This window comes from Podarcis liolepis (genome assembly GCF_965112155.1).
Source record: "Podarcis liolepis genome assembly, chromosome: 9".
Lineage (NCBI taxonomy): Eukaryota > Metazoa > Chordata > Lepidosauria > Squamata > Lacertidae > Podarcis > Podarcis liolepis.
Genome location: NC_139564.1, coordinates 73008840 through 73028438, shown reverse-complemented (window position 1 = coordinate 73028438; position 19599 = coordinate 73008840). Strand labels below are relative to the sequence as shown.

The window sequence follows — 19599 nt, the reverse complement described above, 5'->3', positions numbered from 1 at the left end:
CGTCTGAGGGGTCCGCCGCCACCTGCTCGTTTATTTATCTCGTGAAATTTATGCGCCGCTTGAGTGTTCTATCGGAAACATTTAGGGTTGCCTCTTAGGACCCCAAGTCCATGATGGGTCACAGGAGACGGAGTAGATCTTTTGTTTAACAGAGACACACACACCCCGGACTCACAACAAAGTAGTAGATAGGTAGCCGTGTTGGTCTGCCATAGTCAAAATAAAAAAATTCCTTCCAGTAGCACCTTAAAGACCAACTAAGTTAGTTCTTGGTATGAGCTTTCGTGTGCATGCAAGAAGAAGAAGTGTGTATCTGAAGAAGTGTGCATGCACACGAAAGCTCATACCAAGAACTAACTTAGTTGGTCTTTAAGGTGCTACTGGAAGGGAATTTTTTTATTTTCACAACAAAGGTGTGAGAGAACTTTAAAAGCAGAACTTTCCAAACTTTCCCCGTCGGTGACACACTTTTGAGTCATGCACCATTTCGCGACACAGGAATTCTGGGAGGCAGTAAAGTATGTAGGGGGTAAAGCCCCTCTGTTTGGCTTAGCAAGGCCGCTTTTATACCTCAATAATAACTTGATATATACCATTACTGTACTGTGTATTTTAGGTCTGTGGACCACAATAAAGCTATGTATGTGTGTGTAATTCAGTTTTACTCAGTGTTTGCATGACACACTTACACCCTGCAGCCGGCACACTAACATGTCACGACGCACAATTTGGAAAGCTCTGTTTTAAGACTTTAGAAATTGCCCAACCGCTAACCCAAAGACCACCTATAAGCATCATAACCAGGTCACAGAAAGAGGCGATCTACAACATAAATTTGAGAGTGTGGCTTGTCTGGTGTCTGTTAAGTGACCTGATAGCTTGCTGATTGCCTTATACTGGACAGACAGCCATCTTATGAAATGGTAAAATACTTCAGTTTTTGAATCCATTGTCCCAGACCTCCCATATTCATGTAAGAAGTTTTATTTATTTACATGGCATTGTTGGCATTCATCTGTCTTGGGACACAGTGGAAGAGTGTGCCTTTGGAGGTGAGGTCAGACTGTTGGAAGTTTGCAGTACCTGCTGAGGTTGTAGAGACCAATTTGGGAGAGACATGTTTTGTTGCAGATGAGGCAATTGAAAGTGCCCGGTTCTGTTGCTGTAGATACACCATGATGTTTTGTCTCTCTACTCCCTCCAGTGGTCATTTCTCCTCTGGTCACTGCTAGGGATACATGGCTGCCTATCTCTAGACACTGTGGTCATCTGCAAGGGAGTCCCACATTGCAGGGTTGATGTTGCCAGCCTTCATGTCGTGGTTGCAAACATCTTTGTAGCACAGAGTTGGTCTGCCAATTTGCCTTGTGCCTGTAGTGGAGAACTTCCTTGGGAATCCTGCCATCTTCCATTCTGTGGACGTGACCAAACCAGCGTAGAAGTCATAGAATCATAGAATCATAGAGTTAGAAGAGACCACAAGGGCCATCGAGTCCAACCCCCTGCCAAGCAGGAAACACCACCAGAGCACTCCTGACATATGGCTGTCAAGCCTCTGCTTAAAGACCTCCAAAGGAGGAGACTCCACCACACTCCTTGGCAGCAAATTCCACTGTCGAACAGCTCTTACTGTCAGGAAGTTCTTCCTAATGTTTAGGTGGAATCTTCTTTCTTGTAGTTTGAGTTGTTGAGACAGGAGTGCAAACATTCTAGGAATGTGGGTTTAGAAGAGCATATCTTTGTTTTGACTTCTGTCCTGCCATGTGATACCCAGAATCCTCCTGACACGGTGCATGTGGAAGGCGTTGAGGCATCGCTCATGACGGTTGTAAGATGCCCACGACTCCCATAAAGCAGCATGTTCAACGTGTAAGCCTAATAGACCTTCATCTTGGTATTGGCTGTTGGCATCCCATTTTCCCATACCCTTTTGGAGAGGCAATTGCCAAAGCTGCCTTACCAATATGCTTGTCCAGCTCTGCGATGGTGGAGAGATTGCTGTTTATGCTGGGACCCAGGTAGAGAGAATTGTCTACCACCTCAAGCTGCACACAGGAAAGTGAGAATGGGGTGTGAGCGCTTTGTACCCCAAATCCTGTTCTCTGGCAATTCGCCCTAAAAGGGGGAGAAGCACTCAGAAACAAGCAAAATCCCATCAGTGCTCAGATGGAGCATAAGGTCCTAAAAAAGGTGAAAGATGGGTCAGAAAAGCCTGAAATGACAAAAACAACATAAAAGGGAAACCCCCTCAGAAACCCCCAGATTCTGACCAGTGCAGAATGCTGAGAAGCAAAATGTCCAAGAAAGCAGAACACACTGAGAAACAAGCCAAATCCCACAAATGGTGAGGAATGCTCAGAACAACCATTAAGTCACAGAAAATATAAAAGGTGGTCTGAAAAAAGCATATAGCCAGAAGAACTGACGAATGACCAAACACCCACAGAAATGTGCAAAATCTGACATATATTGAAGAATGGTCAAAATAACCACAGAAACCCATAAAAAGTTAAATATGCAAAATACCAGAAAAAGTGCAGAATGGTCAAAAGCACAGAGAAATAAGTAAAATGGCAACAACTTGTCAAGAAGAATCATCACAATAGATTCTCAGAAAGGCTGAAAGATGGGCTGAAAGACCAAACATGCCAGGAAAAGTGAAGAATGGTCTGATGGACCAAAACCCAAAGAAAGGGGGAACACGTTCAGACACAAACACAATCCCACCAATAATGAAGAGTCTTAGAAGAAATGAAGGTGAAGACTCAAAATGCCCTTCACCGCCATTCCTGAAAAATGGTGAAATAAACCAGTTGTTGTGGTTTTCCGTTCTTCTCAGGGTGCTATTATTTTTCATGCGCCCAGTTCTTCTCACACTCTTCAGTACTGGTGGGATTTTCCCTAAGTGTGTTTCTCTTATCAGGGACTTTTGGGTTTTTAATAATAATAATAAAATAATAAAATTTTATTTATATCCCGCCCTCCCCAGCCAAAGCCAGGCTCAGAGTGGCTAACAACAGTAAAATAATACAGCAACGGTAAAATAATTTCTGACGACCCTTGCTTTTTCTGGCATTTGGGTTTTTCCAGACCATTTCCACCTTTTCTAGGACTTTATGGTTTTCCCAAGCTTTCTTGATTTTTGTGGGATTCAGCATGTTTCTCAGTGTGTTCTGCTTTTCCTTGTACCTTATACATTTTCTGAGCATTCTTCAGTACTGATTAAATTGTGCTTGTTTCTGAAGATGTGCCCGCCCCCCTGGCACCTTTTTGGTTTATCTGACCATTCTTTACCTTTTGTGGCATTTTGGGCTTTTCTAACCATATTCCACCATCAAATGCGGCCTGCTGAGCAATATTGGACCTTGTCACCTAGCTTGCATGTCACAGCCATCAGATGCGGCCTGCCATGAAGCAAGGGACCCCATTGCCTAGTTCGCAGGGCGGTGCACACTGCCACCCAGCGTGCAGGGCATGGTGAGATACGCACAGCAAACGGCAAACACAGCCTGCAGCGCAATATTGGACCCGTCTCTGAGCAACACAGGGCGGGGTGCACCATGCCTGCTCAACATGGCCTTCTCTGTGTTGAACAACGCCGTCATCTGGCATGCAGGGCGGAGCGCACTGCAAATCTGCAGGTGTCACCTGCCACATGATATTGGCCCCTGTCACCCTGCATGCAGGCCAGGGCATGTCACACCGACTGTTGGGAGTTGTAGTTCAGCATCAACTGCAGCACTGAATTTAGGGTGGTACAGATGGTACAAAATTGAGAAGATCCATTTGGGGGCACCTCTCCCTGTCCCAGGAACAGTGAACATGTGGCCCTGCTCAGCAGCATTCAGTTCTGAAACCACCTACTTTTGCAAAAAGTTTAGAGAAACTCATACAAATCCTAACCCCATCTACATTTTCACAATGTTTATTCCTCCATGGATCCTCGGTGGCGCTTAGTGCCGACAGAGCTGCTGCTGTTTCTACATCCTGTTTTGCATGTTGGCTTATGCCAGGGGTCTGCAACCCACGGCTCCGGAGCCGCATGTGGCTCTTTTACACCTTTGCCGCGGCTCCGGGGCGGATACTTAGCAAGGGGAGGAGGCGCATTGTGCGCCCCGACACTCCCCACTGTGGCGGGCGCTGTACTGGCTGTGACGTCGCATGGGGGCGGTGCGTGCGTTAGTCACGCACCGTCCCGACGTCACCTTCCCGCCCGCCTGCCTGCTACATTGTAAGGGGCATGTACGCTGGTCACTGCATTGAAAGGGGGCATGTACGCTGGTCACTGTTTTGAAGGGGAGTGAAGAACACACACAAAAAAAAGGTAACTTGTTAATTTAACGTTTATTTCTATGAGGAGGAGTAATTCTGAGGGGTCAAACAAAGAAATAATAATAAAAGTGACAAAAAAGTTATTTTTACAATGACGAGTTTTGCGGCTCCCTGTTTTTTTTTTCTTCGGAAACGGGTCCAAGTGGCTCTTTTTGTCTTAAAGGTTGCAGACCCCTGGCTTATGCACTATAATCAACCTACAGAAAGAAAAGGCATTCATCCATCAGGCAATCCATACTTACCTGCTTAGCCAAAATTCCCTGCAAACCAGGCAAGTAGGAAGATAATATATCCTATTCCTGATCTGCATAAGAGCACATGGCCCTCACGATGCTGAACTACAGCTCCCATCATCCCTGACTAGTGGGCTATGCTAGCTGGGGGTAATGGGAGTTGGAGTACAACAGTCTCTGGCAGGGCCATAGGGTCTCCATTCCATTGGGTTGGAGGCATGTGCACCATCTGCAGATAGTTCGTTACATTAACTGGCTTGGAACAGTAGAGTTGTAGAGCTGCACAGGACCCAAAATGCAACAAAGTCCAGTCCAGTCCTGCAATGCAGGAATCACAGCACTCGCCTTGACATATACTTAAGGCCTGACACCAAATTAAATATATCCAAGGCTGCAATCCTATACAACACTTACCCAAGTCACTTAAAGGAGCTTACTTATCAGGACACAGCAGTAGATGGCATGGTGGAATGTCATGCTCATGTGTGGTCCATGCAAGCTTATGCCATAATAAATGTTAGGCTTTAACGTGCCACATGACTCTCTTGTTGTATGTATGTAGATATAGATAGATAGAGTCACTGGACTGATTAATCAGGGAACACTATTTTAGTCAATTGAAAGTTCATTGTTTCTGTTTTCTATAGCAATGAATTTTAACTGATTCATTAATCTAATGTTGCAGCTTGACTTCTGCTCTGCATCTCTGTATTACACCTGAGTAATGGCAATGGTAAAACCTTCAATGGTAAATCAGAGATAGGAAGGACTCTTCTTCTTCTTTGGCGATCACTCGTAGCCGAGTAAGATTGTCTTCCATAAACATGGTTTTAACAATGAGTCTGTAAGTGACTGTGGAGGCCAATTATGGATCCACACGTCCTTCCACAGTGGGGACATTGGTTTCCGGGCGGGAGTTGATCATGGTGTGGATTTGCCAAGCGTGCCTTCCTTTTCGCACGTTTCTCCCTTGCGTCCTGAGTTCAAATGTCTTCAAAGCCCATGACACCTTTGGTAAAGGCTGTTCTCCAATTGGAGTGCTCACAGGCCAGTGTTTCCCAGTTGTCAGTGTTTATACTACATTTTTTTAGATTTGCCTTGAGAGAGTCTTTAAACCTCTTTTGTTGACCCCCAGCATTACACTTTCCATTTTTAAGTTCAGAAAAGAGTAGTTGCTTTGGAAGACGATAATCCGGCATCCACACAACATGACCAGTCCAACAAAGTTGATGTTGAAGAATCATTGCTTCAACACTGGTGATCTTTGCTTCTTCCAGTACACTGATATTAATTCGCCTGTCTTCCAAAGTGATGTGTAATTTTTTTCAGAGACACCGTTGGTGGTATCTTTCGGGGAGTTGGAGATGGCGTTTATAAGTGGTCCATGTTTCCCAAGCATATAGTAAGGTTGGTAGTACAATAGCTTTGTAAACAAGCATTTTGGTTTCCCTGCGAATGACCCGGTCCTCCAACACTCTGCACTTCAGTCGGGAGAAAGCTGCACTTGTTGGTAATAACAAGGTTGTGTGCTGCACATGTAGTTAAAAGGACTCTAACCCAGGTGGGACTGTAACTCTCAACAGCCCCAGCCAGCATAACCAATGGTCAGGGGTCAGGGGAGCTCATCCAGCAACACCTGAAGGGCCAAAGATTCCCAGTTCATGTACCGCCAACTGAGAGCCAGTGTGGTGCAGTGATTAGGATGTTGGACTAGGACCTGGGAAAGGCCAGGGTTCCAATCTCCACTTGCTGGCTCAGTCACTTCTCTCAGCTTAACCTACTTTGTAGAGTTGCTGGGAGGGTAAAATGGGAGAGCTCCTAATAGGAAAGATGGGATATAAGAACATGTTTGTTTAGAGAACCCTATGAAGACACCTTGAATGTGTGTATATGTATGTGTGTGTTTATTCCTGATCAAAATAAAAAAAATCCCTTCCAGTAGCACCTTAAAGACCAACTAAGTTAGTTCTTGGTATGAGCTTTCGTGTGCATGCACACTTCTTCAGATACACTGAAACAGAAGTTGCCAGATCCTTCTATATAGTGAGAAGGTGGGGAGGGGTATTACTCAGAAGGGTGGTGGGAATGGGTGATTGGCAGATAGCTGAGATGAGCCTGTTGATGACTCTTAACGACTGCAATAGGTCTTACAGGAAAAGGCAAGGGGTGAGAAGGTGAAAAATGGCTTAGTCATGTATTTATTCCTAGTTATGTATTTATTCCTGATGTTATCCTTGGAATGTTTTAAACAGGTTTCTTCACTGATAATTTTATTGTTTTGTTCTCTTTGTAAACTGCTTTGAGGTTTTTTTTATACAATCAAGCACTGTATAAATTTTATGAAATAAATAATAATAATAAGCAAAACCTAATGAAATAAATAGAAGCTCCTTGGCTTGTTGATCACCCATTTCTTCCAAGGCACTTACAAAGAGGTGTCTGGTGAGTCAGCCACACTCAGAGCGCACCCAATGAAATGAATGGTCATGAACAATGCATGTCCACTAATTTCAGCGGGTCTACTCTGAGCGCAACGGAGTCGGATGCAACACAGAATATTCTATCCCCAGTAGCAACCCCGCACTTTGGCACAGCCTGGCTACACCGCCTTAGCGGCTCAATGGGAGAGAGCCCGAGCGCGCCGGCCCGGTAGCTCCGCTTCTCCTCTCGGCCGGCAGGTGACGCGCTCCCTCCGCCGCCGGCTGGGAGGGACCTGCTGCCGAGAGGGCTGGGCGGGCGATGGTGGGAAGGAATGAGCTGGGGCGGCGCAGGCGCCGTAGGACCGCTCGGGGCTTCCTCCCTCTCTGTCTCCCTCTCTCTCTGTGCAGCCAGGCCCTGCGAGGCTCCCGGCGGCGGCGGCGGCGGAGCTGGGGCGCGGGCGCGGAACGAGAGCAAGCGGTGGTGGGACGCGAAGGACGCTCGCCTTCCTCGCCGGGGGCCTCGGGCGCCGCTCCTTCCCTCGCAGCCGCCGCGCCGCTTCCGAGGCTGCAGCGACGCGCCTGGAACTCCGGCGGCGCCAACGTTCCAAAGGGAGCCGGCGGCGTTCGAAATCGGAACGTTCGCGGCGGCGGCGGCGCTACATTGTTTCCCCGCCCCCGCCCCGGGTCCCGCCGCTGCTGCCCGAGCGCCCCTCCCGCCCTCTGCCTTCCTCCTGCTGCATCTCCGGATCTCCGCCCCCCCCCCCCGCTGCTGGGACCCCTCCGGCCCTCGGAGCTGCCTTCTCCGCCGGCCCTGTGGCCCCGAGTCCCCGGGGGCTCTCCCGCTGCATGGACTAACCCCACAGCGGCTCGCCGAGACCAGCCGGGCCGCCGAGGCAACACGGAGCCTGGAGAGAGGTGAGCAGCGCGGATTCCTTGCCGCCCCACGGTGCGTTGTGTGGGGATCTAAAGGTTCGTGCCCCCCGCTTCCTCGCAGGCCGCCTGGAAAGGGGCGACTTGCCCATCCTTCCTCACGCCTTTTGCTGGCGCTTTGTAGGCGGGTGGGAACTCGGGGGATATTCAAGTGACTAGTCCCTGGGGAAGAGCCGTGGCGGGGGGGGGGGGGGAGTGCATCACACCCACCCGAGGGGAAGTGGCTGGCAGGCCGTCCGTCCGTCCGATCAGCCTCCCCCAGCCGCCCCAGGGTGCGAGGAGGCGGCGGCGGCGGGGCGTGCTCCTGTCTCGCGTCGCTGCCTCGGGGAGAGTCGCTCTCCCTTCGACTTGGACGAGGCCTGCCACTTCCCTTCGGCCCCGTTGCTGCTTCCCTTTCTCTGGGTGCAAGACCCGTCGGGGTCTGGCGGGTGGGCGAGATCCGTCGCGCTGCTGAGGTGTCTTCGGATCTGCATCCTCCCTGTGTGTGCCTTGAATGTTGATGTCCGGCTTCGTGGTGACCTGATGCAGGACCAGCGGCGGAGGGATATATTTTCAGATCACACCTTAGAAAGTGGCCTGGTCTTCCTGGAGGGACCTCAGCGGTGTGGAAGGCGAGAATCAATGCCACGGGGAAAGGCCGTCTTTTGGATGGTTTCGCCCTCCCCTCTTTCCTAGAATAAATGAAATTTCCCTTCAGTGGTTCTTGGTAAGTGAACATTTCCTGGAGCCCAAGACGATACACAGAAACAATGGGGTCCCATCAGCAGCAGCAGCAAAACATAATTAAACAAATAGATGCTTCCTGGAATGCTGATCACCCATCTCTTCCCTGCCGCTTATTGTCTGACCCCTTGGTTACCCCTCCCTTTTCTGCCCACATCTGGCAGACCCTTCCCTCCGTGCCCCACGGAGTTGCTTCTGCAGAGCTCCCTCTTAACTTCCCCCGGGAGTTCTCAATGAACTTTTCTTCTGAGGTGTGTGTGGCAGCAGAAACGCCTCTTGTGGGGTTGCACGCTTGTGGGGTTGCACGGGTGTGAAGAAGGGCTGGCGGCTTGGAGATCCACGTTGCCTTTGTATGGCTGCTGCCGTCCATCCCCACGGACAGTGGTTGCACAGTCCTCCCCAGCTGGGCCTTTGCAGACGCACATTGTCACCATCAGTGAGTCATATTGTGTGTGGAGTGGCTTGTCCGGCCAGCGGGGAGGGATCTGTGCTGCCGCCCTCACAACAGCCATTGTCACACCAGCAGGCCTGGGGGCAGGCGGGGGCACAATGCAGCAAAGCTCACCCTCCCCCCTTTGCCAATAGGCATTTGATGGGATAAGGGGTTTAAAAGGCTCAGGGACAGGTGGGTGGGAGCTTATTGTTACCGCAGCTAATTTAAAGGTCTGGCAACAGCTGATTAAAGCTGCCCCTGTGAGGGCTCAGTGGCGCTGGGCGCTCAGGATTAGTGGCGTGCTGCTGAGGGCAGAGAGCGGCTTCTTCATGCATGTTTGCATACATACATGTTTTCCAGGCAGGAGTTCTTTTTGAATGGAGATTGAGAAAGGTGCAAAGAAATTAAAGGAAGGGCAAAGATCTGGTCCCCACTAGCTCCACATTGCTGGAGGTAGGAGGCCAGGTTAGATTCTTCCTGTTTTTCAGATGGCCTGAGCATCAGGAAGTACGACTTACTTACTCCATTGCCCTTTAAATAATGCACAGCCCTTTATGACTATCGCCTGCAAGTTGTTCTCTGCTATTTCTGTTCAAAATGGGGGTGTAGAATTTCCATAAATCCTGGGAAAAAGCCCGTTTCTTGCCACCCTGGAGGGGGAAGGGAGCAATAGAGATTTTAGGAAGAATTGAAATATGTGTAAGACTTTCCCAATCAAGCCTTAGCTTATTTTACCTGTTTAACTACATACAACTCATCATTTATGGTTTTAGTTTATGAAAGTGTACTCTGTGGTGTGAGTATGACATTTTCAGAGCACAAAAGTAAGTTTACTCAGAAAGAATGCTCGTTCTGTTCAGTGGCACTTTCTTCCAGGTAAATGCATGTTGGATTGTGGGCTGAAAAGTTTGTTTCTTTGCTATTTTTCTATATTGCCCTTCCTCCTACAGGATCTCAGGGCAGTGTCCAAGAAACCGTAACACACACATATATAATCAAGTGGGGCTCAAAACAATTCAACCATTAAACAATACAGCAGTGGATTAAAATCCAAAGTCAGCCCTTAGTCAGCGCTTTAAATACCTGCATGGAGAGATACATGTGTGTTTTTTGTTTCCAGAATAATCATAGAAGTGTAGAGTAGGGAGGGACCTCAAGGAGAACAGAGTCCAACCCCCTGCAATGCAGGAACAAAGGTTTTCTTGCACAAAGTTGAATCCTACTGTTAGGTTTTTATTTTTACTTAATTCCTCTACCAAACCCTGCATTGTTCTCTCACCCTCTCAGTTTAGCCTGGTAGCTCCCCTGTGAGGTTGGTTGGGCAGGATTGACTCAGGGTCATCCATGCTCAGGTTTATGGCTGAGTAGGGAGTGAACCTGCGCCTCCCAATTCATAGCTCAGTGCTCTAACCATTAGTCCTTGCTGGTTGAAATCTCCATGTGCTTGGGGACCTCCTGGAATAATTGTGGGCCAATTACATTTTCTCAGCTTAGCCTACCTTACAGAGTTGTTGTGAGTGTGTATGTGAGAAGGAAGAATTATGGGGCTCTTGGAGGCTGAATGCATAAAGGCAAGAAAAGTGAAAGTGCAGCTGATTTGCCTGTCTTTGTCTGCACGTGGCCTCTTGGCTCTTAGGCTGCGGAAGAAGGCAGCTAACTTTTGAGAGAGCAAAGTCAAGAACGCTCCGTGGCTCAGATCTGTCGGGTTTTGCCTTGCGAGTCTCTGCCGTGTACCGTATTTTCGTTTTCAAGTCTGTTTGCCAAAGGCTTGTCTTGCCTCATTCAAATGGAGATAGATTAGAGAGGGAGTGACTGAGATATTGGATATCTATTTCAGATTAATCCAGTCTCTGCCAAGCTGGTGCCCTCCATGGCTGTGCTGGCTGATGGGAATTGTAGTCCACAACATCTAGAGGGCACCAGCTGGGCAAAGGCTGGATTAAGTAATTTAAAGAGGAAAGTTTCTCCATCCCTCCCAACACTAGAACTCTCGAACATCCTGTGAAGTTGAATGTTGAAAGATTCAGGACAGAGAGAAGAAAGTACAGTGGTACCTTGGGTTAAGTACTTAATATGTTCCAGAGGTCTGTACTTAACCTGAAACTGTGCTTAACCTGAAGCACCACTTTAGCTAATGGGGCCTCTCTGCTGCTGCTGCGCCGCCCAGAGCACGATTTCTGTTCTCATCCTGAAGCAAAGTTCTTAACCTGAAGCACTTTTTCTGGGTTAGTGGAGGCTGTAACCTGAAGCATATTTAACCCGAGGTACCACTGTACTTCTTCATGCAGTACCTACGGTACCACGTACATACAGGACCACCTCTCCTGGTATGCCCCATGGAGGACCTTAAGGTCCACAAATAACAACACTTTGGAGGTCCCAGGTCTCAAGGTGGTTAGATTGGTTTCAACTAGGGCCAGGGCCTTTTCAGCACTGGCCCCGACTTGGTGGAACGCTCTGTCACAAGAGACCAGGGCCCAGCGGGACTTGGCATCTTTCCGCAGGGCCTGCAAGACGGAGCTGTTCCACCTGGCCTTTGGTTTGGACTCGGTCTGACCCTTATGTTTCCCTCCCCTTATGGTCTTGATTTATCAGCTACTTTAAAATGAGGCTGGAATTTTAAATTGCATTTTAACCTGTGTTTTAAATTGGTTCCCCCCCCTTTCCCCCCTGTTACGTTTTTACTGTGATTTTGTTGGTGTTAGCTGCCCTGAGCCTGGGGAGGACGGGATATAAATAAATTATTTTATTATTATTATTATGCATAATTAAACTGTGGAACTCACTCCTGCAGGAGGCAGTGATAGCTACCAGCGTAGATGGCTTTAAAAGAGAAATAAATTCATGGAGGAAGAGAAGGCCATCAATGGCTTCTAGCCTCCACGGCTTATTTTCTGCCTCCATGGTCAGTAGGCAACAAAGCTTTCGCTGGAAGCCAAGGAGGAGAGAGGTTTGGTCTTGTGGTTGAATCCTGCTTTTGAGTTTCTCATTAGGGCATCTGCTTGGCCCCTGTGAGAAGAGGATGCTGGACTAGATGGGCCATTGGCCTGATCCTGCAGACTCTTATGTTCTTAATAGCTTCTGGGCTGGAACCACCTGCACCTGTAACCACAATCCGATGTGGATTCACACAAAGCCACACAAGATCAGGAGTGTTTTTCAAGAAACCTGCATGCACTTCTGAGTTACGGAAGCACTAGCTGTACTTTTCAGTGGCAGGATTGTGGCCACAAAATTATGTAGGCATTATCGTTTTGACATTTTGCAAGACGTTAGTCACCACACGGTGTTTGAGGAGCCTTCTTTTGCAGGTCCCTGAATCTGAATAAAAATGTGATGCTCAACAGATTAAGAGGAAGTCGCTTGAAAATTATTCAGGGAAAAAACAAGTTGAGTGATCTAGTATTTTTTGGATTGTAACTTTTAAAGGTTTTAGTTACAAGGAACAAATTGTTAATTTATTGAATTTGTTAGTCGCTTGTTACACAAAACACCTCAAAAGAGGTGCCCCTTGTAATTAAAATGGGGGGGGGGGAATGTGGCCCTCCAGATGTTATTGGACTCCAACTGCCATCATCCCTGATCATTGACCAGGCTGGCTGGGACTGATGGGAGTTGGAGACAGAAATAAGGTTCATTGTGCAGTTTGTGCCCAGCTTTGAATGCAATAAACAGTATCTGAGAACAGCACAACGTGGCATTTCATCCCACCTAGATTTGACAGTCCCCTCCTAAGAGAAGAACTGGCTGGCTCAGTTGTTGCTTGCACCTTGCATTCATTTTAGCAGGCATTTGAGTTCTGGTTGACAGCTCTATAGGGTCATATATAGTATGCCAAGTCACGCCATCTAGCTCAGTACTGTCTTACACTGACTGGCAGTGGCTGTCCAGTGTTTCAGACAGGGGTCTCTCCTGGCCCCACGGGAGATTCAGAGGGTGGACTCAGATCTTCAAAGCAGATGCACCACTGAGCCTCATCCCTTTCCATATCTATTGATCTATAGATTGTTGATCTGCTGATGTGTACTCTCTTTTTTTGGTAAAAAAACCCTGCTTCCTGTTTCTCATGTGGTCTAATATGAATACTATTTTCATAATTTTAAACAGTTTGCATTTAGTTGTGTTAGCTGTGTTAGCAGCTCTTAATATAGAAAAATTAAATATTTTGAAATATAGTAAGCAAATATATGCATAAAAATAAACAACTAAACATCAAAATCCTAAAATATCTAAAGAAAAATAGGAACGCTAAATCAACCAAATGATTTCTAAATTCCCCCCCAACATTATCCTAAAACAATTATTTCAGTATTATGGCAAACAGCTAGACATCTGTCCACTGTTGAAGGCAGAGTGCTGGTCCAGATGGGTTGCTGTTCTGATAGTGTGAAGAAATTTGTTAGGTTTGTTCTGCCAGGTGGTGACTTCACATTATTTTGGGTGCCTGCTGAGAAGCTTCTACCATCCCCCACTGCCAGCATGCATACCCATGAAATTACCATGTAATTTTATTGTGCGTAAGTTTATTAAAATTCCTGGTTTTATTTTTATTTTGGCTAATATTTTTGCATCAACTTTTTAAAAAAATGCTTGCTCATAATTGGTTTATTTTAATTGACGTTTTAGATTGTCAAGCTGCTTAGAGGTGTTCTGTTGAGTCAGTACTGTAGTATATGCACTGTCTGTTAAGATGTTAAACTTGAATGAGGATAGGGATCATCTATATGTCTGTCTCTATCACTGGCCTGTATCAGTCCTTGCATTGCACACCCCAACTGAATCAGGTTGTGTGCAGTCTATTTCCTCAATTAGCCATCTTTACTTTGATTGTGTGCAGTACTTCCTTGTCCAGCAATGAGATCATAGGGCACTTTGCTGTGGCCTGAGATGTTCTCTCTCTCTGGAAACCAGGGAAACCTGCAACCCTCCAGGTGCTGCTGGATTCCTGAATCCCATCAGCTCCTGCTCGTGTGCACAACCGTCAAGGATGTTGGGAGTTGTAGTCCAGCAACATTTGGAGGTTCCCCATTCCTGATGGAAGCTGAGCCTCCTGGTAAGGTAAAGGTAAAGGGACCCCTGACCATTAGGTCCAGCCGTGACCGACTTGGGTTGCAGCGCTCATCTCGCTTTACTGGCCGAGGGAGCCGGCATACAGCTTCCGGGTCATGTGGCCAGCATGACTGAGCCACTTCTTGCGAACTAGAGCAGCACACGGAAACACAGTTTACCTTCCCGCCGGAGTGGTACCTATTTATCTACTTGCACTTTGACATGTTTTCAATCTGCTAGGTTGGCAGGAACAGGGACCGAGCAACAAGAGCTCACCCCTTTGCGGGGATTCGAACCGCCGACCTTCTGATCGGCAAGCCCTAGGCTCTGTGGTTTAGACCACAGCGCCACCCGCGTCCCTCTTGGTAGTGCTCCTTAAATGATGTTCATGTGACTCTTTTGTGATGTTGTGACCCTTGCCTAGCTAAGAGTTCATTGGTGCTTGCCCACCTCCCGTTAGGGATAGCTGCCCCCATGTTATTCCTGAGATGAAGCCAGTGTCCATACAATTTGCTGGTGCTATGAGTGCTGCAGTTACTCTCCATGTAATCAAGGCTCGATAAAGCACATTGCTAGTAGCAAATGCAAGCCAGGCTGTCTGCAACTAAGCAACCACAGAGCAATTTCTGTTAAAACAGCACTTTGGTGCTTCACACTTGTGGTGTTTGTTTTGTGCTGTTGGTGGGAAGCCTTTTTGTTTGTGCCCTGCTGAGTTAGTGGAAGAGACGGGCTTTGTTCTTCTGTTTGGATTGCTAGCCGCCAAATTAATAGAGGCCATTGCACCCTGTTCTCTACTGGGAGCAGGCTAATTGTTCTGGCTGGCGGGGGTGGCCGAATCCTGGCTTAGAAGCCTACGTGACAAGGCTTAAATGCGCCAATGACCATAATTTCCATGGCAGTTACTTCCCATTTTATTCCTTCTTCCAGCTCATTTTGACAGTGGCATGCAGAGGGTCCCAAATTCAATCCCCAGTAGTATCTCCAGGTAGGAGTGAGAGAGTACCTGCTCTGAGTTCCTGAGGAGCAACTGGCAGTCTGTGTAGACAAGACTGAGTTAGGTGGACTGAGCTAGAGAGGCACAAATACAAGATGGGTGACACCTGGCTTGAGAGCAGTACATGTGAAAAGGATCTAGGAGTCTTGGTTGACCACAAACTTGACATGAGCCAACAGTGTGACGCGGCAGCTAAAAAAGCCAATGCAATTCTGGGCTGCATCAATAGGAGTATAGCATCTAGATCAAGGGAAGTAATAGTGCCACTGTATTCTGCTCTGGTCAGACCTCACCTGGAGTACTGTGCCCAGTTCTGGGCACCACAATTCAAGAAGGACACTGACAAACTGGAACGTGTCCAGAGGAGGGCAACCAAAATGGTCAAAGGCCTGGAAACGGTGCCTTATGAGGAACGGCTAAGGGAGCTGGGCATGTTTAGCCTGGAGAAGAGGAGGTTAAGGGGTGATATGATAGCCATGTTCAAATATATAAAAGGATGTCACATAGAGGAGGGAGAAAGGTTGTTTTCTGCTGCTCCAGAGAAGCGGACACGGAGCAGTGGATCCAAACTACAAGAAAGAAGATTCCACCTAAACATTAGGAAGAACTTCCTGACAGTAAGAGCTGTTTGACAGTGGAATTTGCTGCCAAGGAGTGTGGTGGAGTCTCCTTCTTTGGAGGTCTTTAAGCAGAGCCTTGACAACCATATGTCAGGAGTGCTCTGATGGTGTTTCCTGCTTGGCAGGGGGTTGGACTCGATGGCCCTTGTGGTCTCTTCCAACTCTATGATTCTATGACCAATGGCCTATCCATAACTGGTTAAGTCTGCAGTTGTGGTGTCCTCCATGATCTCTACTGCTCATGCCTGTCTTGTCAAGATGATGGAGTTGTGATGAGTCCCAAGGTAAGATGGGGATGTTTAGCCTAGAGAAAAGAAGACTGAGAGGAGATCTCTTAGCCACTTTCAAATATCTGAAGGGCTGTCACATGGAAGAGGGAGCAAACTTGTTTTCTGCTGCTCTAGGGGGAATTAATGGATTCAAATTACAGGGAAGGAGATTCTGACTCAACCTTGGGAAGAACTTTCTGAGGGTAAGAGCTGTTTAACAGTGGAATGAACTTCCTTGGAGGGTGATGGACTCGCCTTTGTTGGAGGTTTCTAAGCAGGGGTCAGGTGGCCATCTGTCAGGGGTGCTGTGATCCCTACACTGCAGGGGGTTGGGCTAGGACCCCTGAGTTCCTTTCAACCCCACAACTCTTAAGATTCTATGAGATTTCTCCCCACCCCCTGCAAATTGTCAGGCTTGCCTTACAGGGAGAAAGGGAGTCCGTGGAGGAGGCAGATGGACTCGCTTGCCTGCTAAGAAGACGGCCAGGGTTTTTGAGCTTCTCAAGGCTGAATGAATGAATGAAAAGATCCCATGGGCCAAAAGTGGCCAGAGGGCTATAATTTCCCTGCTTCACTGTGATGCTCAGGACCACTTTTTGTTTTTTATAAAAAAAAAATTATTAGTTTTTCAACGTATCATTTTCAACAATAATTAAACATACTTTTACATCTTATACAATTTTTTGACTTCCATCAATCACATCTGAAAATTTTCCAATCTATTTGCTTAATTTACAGTTCTTATTTTCACTATTACATTTAAATCTCATAACTAATATCTTTCTCTTCTTTGCAATATTTCATATATTTCTCCTTACAAAACTTCTTGTAGTCCTACTAGCGTAATTTGTTGATTACAGTTGCTCTTCAAATAATTTGTATATTTCTTCCAATCTTCTGTAAATCTCTGGTCCTGCAGGTTTTGAATCCTGCCTGTCATTTTATCCAATTCTGCGTAGTCCATTAATTTTGTCTGCCATTCTTCTTTCATTGGTATTTCTTCTTGCTTCCATTTCTGAGCCAACAATACTTTTGCCGCTGTTGTTGCATATAAAAACAATAGGACCACTTTTTGGAGGTACTTTAAATCAGGGCTGTCACATGGTCAAATAAACCTTAGGCAATTGATCAGTTAAAAGATTCATAAATGTACATAAGATGAAAACAACACTACTGAAAAGTGAAAGCACCCCATATACCAGGGACATGGGGCCATCTAGATCAGTGTTTCCCAACCACTGTTCCGCGGCACACTAGTGTGCCGCGAGATGTTGCCTGGTGTGCCGCGGGAAAAATTAAAAAATTCGAAAGATAGCTTCATATCTGGAGAGGTGGCCTTCAGGCGAGTTTTAATTTTAATTTTCCTTCTCCCACTTAATGCCCCACGCTCGCCCGAGCAGCTTGCAGTCCTCGGTAACCACGGCGACCCGAGGGAGGGGAGGGAACAGGGAAGTTGAGGGCGGCGGCGAGCTGCGATGACGTCAGTGGGCCGCGCCGCCTCGCCCTGGCACGGTGTGAGAGCCCCGGCTAGTGGCACGAGCTTCGGAATAAGTGGGATCCGCGTGCGCGAGACCGAGATCGCGGGTAAGGAACTCAGCCCTGGGCAGGAGGAAGCGGGGCCGCGCGTGCGGGCCACATCCCCCGGCCCACCACTCTGGGCAGGTCCACTCGCATGAGGGGGCGGCGATGGCGACGGCCGGCAGCTTGCCTGCAATGCCATCCCTCGAGCAGGCGAGGAGCCCGGAGGCTACCAGATGCGAGTCCTCTTTCCCACCCTGCTCGGGAGTCCAGAGCACTTGGTCGCATTCAGGATCTAGAGTGGGGAAGCGGGGCTTGTGTCTGGGTTGGACACATTGGGCTGCCTGTGCCGCTCGACCTGCGGGGAGAAATCAGGGTGGGAGTCACGACCGTGAGGCAGGGCTGCCAAGTGTGGCAGAAGAGGACACGGCCGTCGCACCTGTCCTTAGGTAGGAGCTTCTTCCGTGTCGACCTGCTGCCCTAAAGTCTTGGCTTTTTTCTTGGCTTTTTGGCGGTTGGCACAGAAGGAAGGCAAGGGGGAGGGGAAAAAATTGAAACTTACACTTTCGTGCGTCCCTCCCGGCGTGACGCTGCGCGCTGACGTCACGGGGCTGTAATGGTGGTGTGCCTCGAGATTTTTTTCATGAAACAAGTGTGCCTTTGCCCAAAAAAGGTTGGGAAACACTGATCTAGATGTTGTTGGGCTACAGTTCCCATCACCCCTGACCGTTTCACTGGCTGGGACTGATGAAAGTTGTAGTCCCACAACACTTGGAAGATGGCAGGTTCCCCATGCCTGCTGTAAATGAATAGCAAACTCTTCTCTAAGCATGGGTCCTTATGTGGCCCAATTGGCACCAATTTGGAGAAGTTACCTCCAGGCCTGGGGGCACTTCAGGGTTTGCAAAAGTACCAATGAGAGAGAAAGAGAGAAATTCCTAAGTTTGGGGGTAAAACGACCCAATGAGACATGCTCAGCAGCTGCAGAATACTGACCAACTGGTGTTGGGAGAAATAACAAAAAACTGGGGAGGAATAGAATGAAATGGAGCATTCTGAAAGACAGCATGGCTGGCTGGCTGGAGTTTTGAACTAGAGAACACCACGCTGCAACATTGTGTTGCTGTTTCCGCTTGTGCTTTATTAGTTTTTAGATGATGCAGACATATGCTGCGGTGGGACACCATCTTGAAAGAGGCATTGCCAAACCAGTAACAATTACCGTATTTTTCGCTATATAACACGCTCCCAACCATAACACGCACATAGTTTTTAGAGGAGGAAAACAAGAAAAAAAAATTCTAAACGAAATAGTGGATATATGATTTTTATGGTTCATGCTGTGGCCACAGACATGTGATCTGAGAGTGAGTTTGGAGTAGCCCAATGCAAAAATCCTGAGGATCCATGTGGATCCATGCTTTGTAACCATGGAGGAGGGAAGGAAGGGGAACCATGGATCCTCTGCTCACAACTGCAGCAGATCCCCCCTGCCACCCGCAGGCATTCGCTCCATAACACGCACAGACATTTCCCCTTACTTTCTAGGAGGAAAAAAGTGAGTGTTATGGTGCAAAAAATACGGTATTTCAAAGAAGAAAGAAAGAGCATTGCCATGCATAAGTGTTTGTGTGTGTGTGTGTGTGTGTGTGTGTGTGTGTGAGAGAGAGAGAGAGAGAGAGAGAGAGAGAGAATATTCTGGTATGGTGCCCATCACCCGCAGTTACTTTAAAGTCATGCAATATTTTTTTAAATCTGCAGTTTAATCAGGACACTTTTAAAAAGTTGTTTGCAGCCTTCTAGCTGATCGGTGTTGCTGATTAGCCAATGAATCATTGCAGCCCTAAATGAAGCTGGGTTTATCACTGAGAGAAAAGCAGCAGGGAGTTGGAGAATTTACGGCAGCGGCAGCAGCAGGGGGCATTTAACAAAGGTGTACCCAAAAGTAAACTGTTTAGTAAAGGGGTGGCGTTGTAGCACCTTCACAGATTTGGGCATCAAATGCTGCATCTATTGGAAAGAGTGCGAAGGCACGCAGGGTGGCTCTGCAGAATCTGTTCAGGAGCATTCTGTTCACG

General features: G+C 47.6%; 1 protein-coding gene across 6 annotated transcripts in view; it reads left to right on the top strand.

Moving 5' to 3' along the window:
• The first annotated feature begins 7177 nt into the window (after window positions 1-7177).
• The window catches only part of CSK (C-terminal Src kinase), a 79768-nt gene continuing 67346 nt past the window's right edge, over window positions 7178-19599 (top strand). For 3 of the 6 annotated variants that reach the window (XM_083460528.1, XM_083460527.1, XM_083460525.1), the window contains exon 1: window positions 8976-9074. In XM_083460528.1, coding sequence (XP_083316654.1) covers window positions 8991-9074 — 84 coding nt within the window. In that variant the 5' untranslated portion in view covers window positions 8976-8990. Of the gene's footprint in view, window positions 9075-19599 lie in introns of all 6 variants that reach the window. The other 3 variants (XM_083460533.1, XM_083460532.1, XM_083460529.1) reach the window with 3 other exon arrangements.